The sequence below is a fragment of the Malaclemys terrapin genome, chromosome 18, assembly GCF_027887155.1.
Source record: "Malaclemys terrapin pileata isolate rMalTer1 chromosome 18, rMalTer1.hap1, whole genome shotgun sequence".
In the NCBI taxonomy this organism is placed as follows: Eukaryota; Metazoa; Chordata; order Testudines; family Emydidae; genus Malaclemys; species Malaclemys terrapin.
Window position 1 is genome coordinate 12,105,428 of NC_071522.1, and position 8,653 is coordinate 12,114,080.

The window sequence follows — 8,653 nt, forward strand, 5'->3', positions numbered from 1 at the left end:
AAACAAAACTATGATCAATTTGAATTCAGGAGAGTTTTTCCACTATAAAAAAAAAAAAAAAAAAGAAGAAGAAGAGCAAATTGCTTTTTCGTTTGGAAACAGACTTGGGGTGAAAGCAGTGACCTTTGCAGTTAGAACATAAGAACAGCCATACTGGCTCAGACCAAAGATCCATCTAGCCCAGTATCCTGTCTTCTGACAGTGGCCAATGCCAGATGCCCCAGGGGGAATGAACAGAACAGGTAATCATCAAGTGATCCATCCTGTCACCCATTCCCAACTTCTGGCAAACAGAGGCTAGGGACACCATCCCTGTTCATCCTGGTTAATAGCCATTTATAGACCTATCCTCCATGAACTTATCCAGTTCTTTTTTTAAACCCTGTTATAGTCTTGGCCTTCACAACATACTCTGGCAAGGAGTTCCACAGGTTGACAGTGTGCTGTGTGAAAAAAAAAATACTTCCTTTTGTTTGTTTTAAACTTGCTGCTTATTAATTTCATTTGCTGACCCCTAGTTCTTGTGTTATGAGAAGGAGTAAATAACACTTCCTTACAGGGGTGGCGAGTTATATGGGCCCATGGTGCCTGTACTACAGGAATATTCAGGGCCCAGGTGCCTGGTTCCACCAATGTTCGGGGCCAGGTCTCTCCCCTGGCCCTGCCTGCTGCCCCCACACGCCTCTCCCAGAGCATCCCCCAGCCCTGCCTGCAGGCCCCGGCCAATTTAAAAGGGCCCGGGGGCCCCCAGCCACACAGCATAGCAACTATGCTACTAAATCTTACTAGAGGCCAAAGTTACACATTGTTATTTTCCAGTGCCTTCTTTGTAATTTGGCAAATTACATTTATAAATACTAAATAGTCACTTTAAAATATATCTTTACAGTTGGGATGCCCCAGCTGAGAACAAGACCCCCATTGGGGTAGGCACCATACAAACATATAGTAAGAGACAGTCACTGCCCCAAAAAGCTTAACTAAAGCAAAGGGAAAAGATAATATTCTCTCCCCTTTTTGCAGATGGGGAACTCAGACAGAGAGAGATTAAGGCCTCAGTCCTGCAAAGAGCTGCATGCAGGTAGACCTACTGATTTAAGTGCAGCAATGTGGGACCCAACCACACAGACCTTATTGAAGGATAAGGATTTACAAGACTTGCCCAAGGTCACACAATGAAATCTGTGGCAGAGATGGGGTTCGAACCCAGATCTCCCAACTCCCAGTCACAAGGCCAAGAGCCATAATGGTGGCACCGTACGAACCTAAGGAGTTAGGGTTTATTTCTCATTTGAGAATCTCTCTGATCTAACATTGTGATGAAAGCAATAAAACAAATGTATGTATGTTTTTAAAACATGTCAACACTTAAAAGTTAGGTTGACCCAGCTACATCACTCACTGCGGGGAAAAAAAAATCCACACCCCGACCAACTTAGTCAAGCCGAACCACTGGTGTAGACGCAGCTAGGTCACCAGAAGAATTCTTCCACTGACCTAGCTACCACCTCTCTGGGAGGTGGATTAACTACAGCGACAGGAGAACCCAACCCATCGCTACAGTAAGTGTCTACACTGAAGCACTACAGTGGCACAGCTGTAATGCCGCACCTGTACCCCTGCGCATTTCTAGTGAAGGCATATCAGCTCAGAGGGCCCAAGTATTCCCGTGAACTTCATCTAGCACAGGGCTGCGCTTAAGCTACCACAAAAGTATATTGTGGGTTGCTCAGACACACTGCAATATGTTTTTAATATTGTATCGGCAGCTTTTCCTTTTAAGTAATTAAAGATCGACTACACTGCGAAGAGCACGAGGGAGCTAATTATAAGATACATTGAACAAACAGTTTTATTTGCTGTCAAAAATACCCTCAAGGTCTTGTACAGCTCAGAGACATTTGATTCAGTTTTTAGCTGCTAAGCAATAAATCAGCTGAGGTGCTCTGTGCACCAAGCAGGGGACAGGCATAGCTCATCTTTACTAAGCCAGCCGCAGACCTTCCACTGGTTGCAGCTCTCAGCCCCAGAGGGAGGACTGAACTGAAGTCATAAACCATTCTACAGTTACGTTAGTGAGAGAAGGGGAGGGAATAGTCTTCAGGACCAGAATTTTCTAAAGAGCACAGCTCCTATATTTAGGCTCCAGAGTAAGCAGCCAGACTTTCAAAAGACTCCAGCACGTTGGGCAAGAAAGTCTGGCGTTGAGTATCACAGTGGGAACTACTGAGTTCTAAGTGCTTCTGAAAATCTGGCCTTTATTTCAGGGTTTCATTGGGAGCTGAGCTCTCTGGAAAAATCTGGCCGCATCTCTGGGGTGCTGAATGCTGAGCACCTGAAAGTCTGGCCAGGAGCTCTTTGGAAAGTCTGATCCAACTGGCTCAGGGGTGGCCAACCTGTGGCTCCAGAGCCACATGCGGCTCTTCAGAGGTTAATATGCAGCTCCTTGTATAGGCACCGACTCTGGGGCTGGAACTACAGGTACCAACTTTCCAGTGTGCCGGGGGGTGCTCACTGCTCAACTCCTGGCTCTGCCCCAGGCCCTGCCCCACTCCACCCCTTCCCACCCCCTCCCCTGAGCCTGCTATGTCCTCCCCCCTCTCCCTCCCCCCAAGAGCCTCCTGCATGCCACGAAACAGTTGATCGGGAGGTGTGGTGAGAGAGAGGGAGGTGCTGATCGGCGGGCAGGAGGTGCTGGGAGCAGTGTGTGTGTGGGGACGGCTGAGGTATTACTGTGGCTCTTTGGCAATGTACATTGGTAAATTCTGGCTCCTTCTCAGGCTCAGGTTGGCCACCCCTGGGCTAGATAAAAAACAGTTCCAACAGCAGTTGCTTTCTGCTCTGCTGTGCTCAAGATTAAGGTTCCACAGTGACGGACAACATCCTTGACTAGGGCTTTGTAGCGGGAAAGTCTGGTGACTGGCTGGCCTAGTCATCCCATAGGGGGCCCTGGCTGTGGCCTCAAATCATCCCCTCATGCTCCGATTGCTCCCCCAGAGACTGGTCACTACAAAGAAGCAGGGAGGCAAGGTAGGGGAACCAGAGACCACCCACTCCACCGGGTCCCAACCCCAGGCCTGAGGCATATATCACAGCATCCATCCAAGTTACGTTTCCCCTGGATCACTTCCCACCAGTCTGAAGTGCCTCAGTTTGGGGAGCAGTTACTGTCTTAGATTCAACTCCCAAAGGTGGCTGGGAGGCAGGGGGGAGGATAAAAGTCCTTGCTACTAGAGCAGCCTTCACAAAGCTGTTGCCCTTCCTGGCATAGCTCTCAGCCTGGCTTCCTGGTGCCACATGCAGCTCACTGGCCTTTCTCCTGGGCTACCAGCTTCTTTTTAATCTGTTCCTCCACTGGGGGCATGCCTTGCGGGGCAGCACCTCCCTCGCCCAGTACTTCTTATCACACTGTCTGTACTCGGCTAGCTTGATTATCACTTCAAAAGTTTTTTTTTTTCCTCTTAATTAATTGGCCTCTCAGAGTTGGTAAGACAACTCCCACCTGTTTATGCTCTCTGTATGTGTGTATATATATCTCCTCATTATATGTTCCATTCTATATGCATCCGAAGAAGTGGGCTGTAGTCCACGAAAGCTTATGCTCTAATAAATTTGTTAGTCTCTAAGGTGCCACAAGTACTCCTGATTTGTCTTGCATACCCCCAAGTTCCACCTCACTTAAACTACTTACTTACAAAAATCAGACATAACATACAAGTGTCACAGTACGTGATTACTGAAAAATTGCGTGCTCTCTCATTTTTACCATGTAATTATGAAATAAACCAATGAGAATATAAAATATTGTACTTATATTTCAGTATATAGAGCAGAACAAAACAAGTCAATGTCTATATGAAATTTTAGTTTGTACGGATTTTGCCAGTGTTCTTTATGTAGCCTGTCGTAACACTAAGCAAATATCTAGATGAATTGATGTACCCCTGGTTGAGAACCACGGATATAGAGGGATGGTGACAAAACACTACCTAGGGCTCAAAAGAGTGCAAGATGCAGCTGTTCCTCACCACCACCACCACCAGTCTCAGTATTTTGGGCTATGACAGTCTTTTCCCATTGGGCCCAATGTTTTCCCTCTAATAGCATTTCAACAATGACACGTCCCTGGTTATCTACCATACTTCCTTCAACTGGCAATTTTGCAGCAGATGGTGTAAACAGGCCAGCATACGTTTGCTGAACAAGTATAGAAAACAAAAACAGCCACATCTGCCTTTGAGTTACTATTTTAAGCAACAATTGACATTTTTGCTCTTGCACCCTATGGTGTCACTGACTAGCGGCAGGGGGGTGGGCGGGAGTAGAGAGACAACAATCTAAGCTGTAAATCACAGACTGAACTTTTCCATGGTTTTTTTCAAATGTGGAATATGTCCTAGATCTACTTCTTGAATCCTTAGACAGTGACTCCCCAACAGTAGAATTAAGTTCACCATCTTCTCAGCCAGCACCACCGCCTCCTCCGACTCTCTCCCCAAATCCACACGATATGAAAAGGTTAGAGAATATTCAGCAGCTACTGTGGATGGGCTGTCTGCGCCATCTCTAAAGTATCCATCATTCACAACAAAGTATTTGGCTTTCTGGGTAGGTACTAACATCGGAGTCACTGCAGCATGTTGTAAAGTGATGTAGAAAGGGAAGACAACAGGTAGTATGCTGCGATTGCTGTTGGGCTATCTGCAGTCACAGGCCCTCAGCCTGAAAATCATAGGCTCCAATCTGCACATGTTTAAGCACATGCCCCAGTGGAGACATATGCCTGAGTATTTGCAGGATTAGGGCCTTACTCCAATTGCTCAGCATCTAAAGGACCCACCCCTAGCTCAGAACTCCAGATCAATTAAAAACAAAAATCAAATCACACCTTTTACTGATGCAGCCTAGGCAAGCAACAGACTGAGTCTGCCCCTCCAAAACGCATTCTCCCTCCCATCATGATCTCACATGTAAGTTGATATTCTGATCAAATGCATGAGTGGGTGGACCTGAACCCCTACCATGCTAGGAATTGAAAGCAGTGGCCTTGGAAAGGTCATTTCCCATGTGTTTGCAATGAAGTCTCAGATCTGAGATGGCTTGACACCAGGAAACAGCGATTGCCATGCAGGTAAAGTACAAGCAAGTCACACACACATTTTGGTACATTTGCATAATTCCAGTTCATACCGATAGGCTCAGTAAGATTTCTAAAAATGTAGCTCATTTCCATTGTTCCAGAGCTACCTGTGAGAGGAGCAGTCCCTATGGATAGGTTATTCATTTTTAAATGCCTCTTTAAAATAAAAAAAAGGGGGGCACTGGCCTGTTAAATCTGGCATAAAAGTTATATTTTGTTTAAACTCCAAGATCAATAAAAACATATCCTTCATTTATAATCTTTTAAAATGCTGCGCAAACCTAGCTGAGTTTAAACAAATAAGCAAATCCCTGCAGTGCATGCAGCCCAAACACCAGTGAAAGACTTTCCCAATTTTCATTGTGCAAGGGGAAAGAAATGCGAATCAATGTACGAGAAGGTCAATTGGATTTTTTCCCCACTCTTTTAAACAATTATCTCCTTTGGGTTTAAAAAGTTTGTTTTGTTTAATAGCAGGTTTGCTTTTGGTTGATTATTACTGTTCTCTGTTTCAAGGGCACCATTTCTCAAGGGCTGCCATCAGTTTGCATCTGCCCAATGTGATGTGTCTCCTCCAAGCTAAAGACATTTGCTTGTGTTTATCAACACGACAGTGTCCCTTTTCAATCGGAGATGGAGAAAGGTGTCCTCCCCTCTGTAGCGAATCCATCTGCAGACAACAGTGGTCACAAATACCAGACAAGTCTGGCACACACAGACATTGCTGCAAGCCAGGTTTTTAGTCCAAGTGAAGTCAGGCCTTTTGCCTCCAAACACACAGGCCTCTCCACAGGAGCTAGAAGAAATCTCCTTTTCCTGGTAGCCCTAATAGGTTCCTTATTGTCTCTGCTGGCAAACCACTAGAAGGCAGCATCACTCACCCATACATATGATCAAGTGCATTGCACCACCTGCCTTTTCTCAATTCAGTGATCTTTCCCAACTCATTTTCAGCAGCTGATACCTAGTGGAGCATTCCTAAACCCCTCCATGCAACACAATCTAGTGGTACATGCATGTTTCTAAACCTATTAGAGGGGTAATCAAATCCAATGGGAGGGTGGGAGAAGAAAAATGAAATTTACAAGATGGACAAAAACCAAAAAACACACAACACCAGTCCCATCCCTTTGCCTCTTGGCAGATAAGGAATCAGCACTTTGTCCTGCAAGTGCCTTTTCTGAACAAATGGGTTAGCTTTGTAAGTCTACTTGGGGAGAAGCACCAGTTTCACTGATGATAAAACTGTATCAAGTGGTATTATTCTCAGAAAGCAGGGTTTCCCTCCAGATCTCTTAAAACCCCATTTCAAAAAGCTGCTTCTACTTTCTAGTTCGTTCACTCTTTCCCCCTTTTCAGGGAGGGGGTATAAAATAAAGGAAGACATGGTGGAGCAGAAATCATTTAGGAAGCCGGTCTACAATAAAAATAGGATCTCAAGCGATATAGCTGTTGGTTCTTGCACTCGCTCTCAGATTCCCCCCCCCCCCCCAAAAAAAAAGAAGCCGTGCTCAAGTTTTTCAACAATGAAGTGTAGATGAATGAAAACCACATGCGATGCTTTCAGCTAAATACTACAGGCACCGATCAAAAGGAAACAGCCTCCTGGGAGCCTAAATAAACTTAGCTGGGAAAAAGAGGAGCAAATTAAGCAGTGTTTCCATTCATGGAAAAGTTTGTGTTTGTCTTTGCACCTTGGAAAAGGGCTTCATAGCTCTATGTATACGAGAGGATGACCAGTCTAGCTGCATGTGGAAGTAATGGCTGGCTAGATCCCAGGAGAAGGTGCACGCTACCAGAAACCATGCAAGTTAACACTGCGTGACTTGCAAGAGATTTTTGTCTTAGTGGGGCAATATGACAAGGCAAAACCGGAGGGGGGGCGGGGGAGTGCGTGCTACAAAGGGAGCCAGTCGTGCAATAAAAATCTGTGCCTGGAGCCTTGACTCCAGCAAAACCACGGCTGGGAACCAAATGGCCGAGCACCGCAATTTGGAGACGTGCAATGGAGGAACTGGACACGCAGCTGCCCCCACCCACCCCACAGCCGGGAGAAATGCGATCCATTCAAACGCCCGCTGCAGAGGAGAAAAACACAAGCTCCCCTCAAGCGAGCCCACCATCTGGCGAACTAACAAGGAGCTCGCACCATGGAGGCATGTACCCAAACCATCCCCAGCCACAAGCGCCAGTCCGAGCAGGAGCGCTGCCCCCGAGTCACAGACCCCGACCCCTAGTGCCCTCCCCACGCGGCTGGGGGGACCCCAGCATGCAGACCCCGCACGCTGCGCCGCAGTGGGGCAGGAACCCCATGCGCTCGGGCGCACAGAGCGCCCCGGCGCTGGAGCCTCCCGCTGCAGCCAGACATTCCCGGAGTTTGGTGTTTCCTTACCCCCCACCTGCCTGAGCTGCGCCTCCCCGCTCGGCCGAACCCGCCCCCCGGGCAGCTCACCTGGGCGTGAGGCTTTCGCCATCTCCCCGGGCGCCTCGGCTCCTGCCGCGGAGTCCCCCGAGTCCCGCACCTGCCCGAGACCGCCGCTCTCCACGCCCGCTGCGCCCTAGCGGCTCGCCGCCGGAGCTCTCCTAGCGCACAGGGAGACGAGGCGTCTTGCGCTCCTTGGCCACATTTGTTTCCTTCGGCTGCCTCTAGCGGCACCTCTCCCGGGGTTCAGGCTGCAGCGCCGGGAGCCGGAGGGGAGCAGCCGCCAGGGCACCACGAGCTTCCTGCAGCTCCGCCGCCGGTGTAACGACGCCCGTTAAAGGCGCAGCGGACAATTCCTGCCCCCGGAGGGAGAGGTTAGCAGCAGGCGCTGCCCTCGCCCAGCGGCTGGGACAGTTTGGGATGAGGGGACGCTGTGTCGCTCTCTCCAAATCAAGATGATCAAGAACTGTGTCCTGAGAGACAAATACCTACAACTCCCTCTCCCACCCCAGCCTACCCTCTCCAGGGGAGGGGAATCTCAGGAGCGCCCCTCAGCCACCCTGTCCCACCCCACAGCCTGGGGAAAGGCAACGGCTAAGGACAACGTTTGGAAGCATGCGGCAGCGACATTGTCTCCCGGGCCCAGCCCTCCCTCCAAAGGAGATCATGCCAGGGTCTCATGCTGAAACCCAGAGCAGGAGACTTCCTCACCAGGAGAGACTTTTAAGAGGCTCTCCAAAGGCTAGAGACCTGTAAAGCCCCGAGACACGGTGATCTTTCTCCCTATTTTGGATTAGGTCCGCAAACGGGTTTCGCCCCTGCCTCTCCGTAAAGCAGATCTGATTCCTCCCCTAAGGAATTCAGCAGATCTGCGACGATCCCCATCCCACCCACTCCCGTCAGAAATTAGCAATTCCTCCCCTCCCACACCCCAAAAGTCACTCCATGCCGCACTGGGATTTGAATCCCTTACGCTCCCCCCCCCCACCCCACCACCAACTCCTCCTCCCCGGAGTGGCTGGGCAGTAGATGTGATGGAAGAGCCGATGCAGAGCTCCGCATCCTCGAGTAATTTTTCTTCATTACCAACA

General features: G+C 48.8%; 1 protein-coding gene across 1 annotated transcript in view; it reads right to left on the reverse strand.

Annotated features, from left to right (window-relative positions):
- The window catches only part of PITPNM3 (PITPNM family member 3), a 361,048-nt gene extending 353,037 nt beyond the window's left edge, over positions 1-8,011 (reverse strand). The window contains exon 1 of the mRNA XM_054008467.1: positions 7,593-8,011. Coding sequence (XP_053864442.1) covers positions 7,593-7,614 — 22 coding nt within the window. The 5' untranslated portion in view covers positions 7,615-8,011. The remainder of the gene's footprint in view (positions 1-7,592) is intronic.
- Positions 8,012-8,653: the final 642 nt, after the last annotated feature.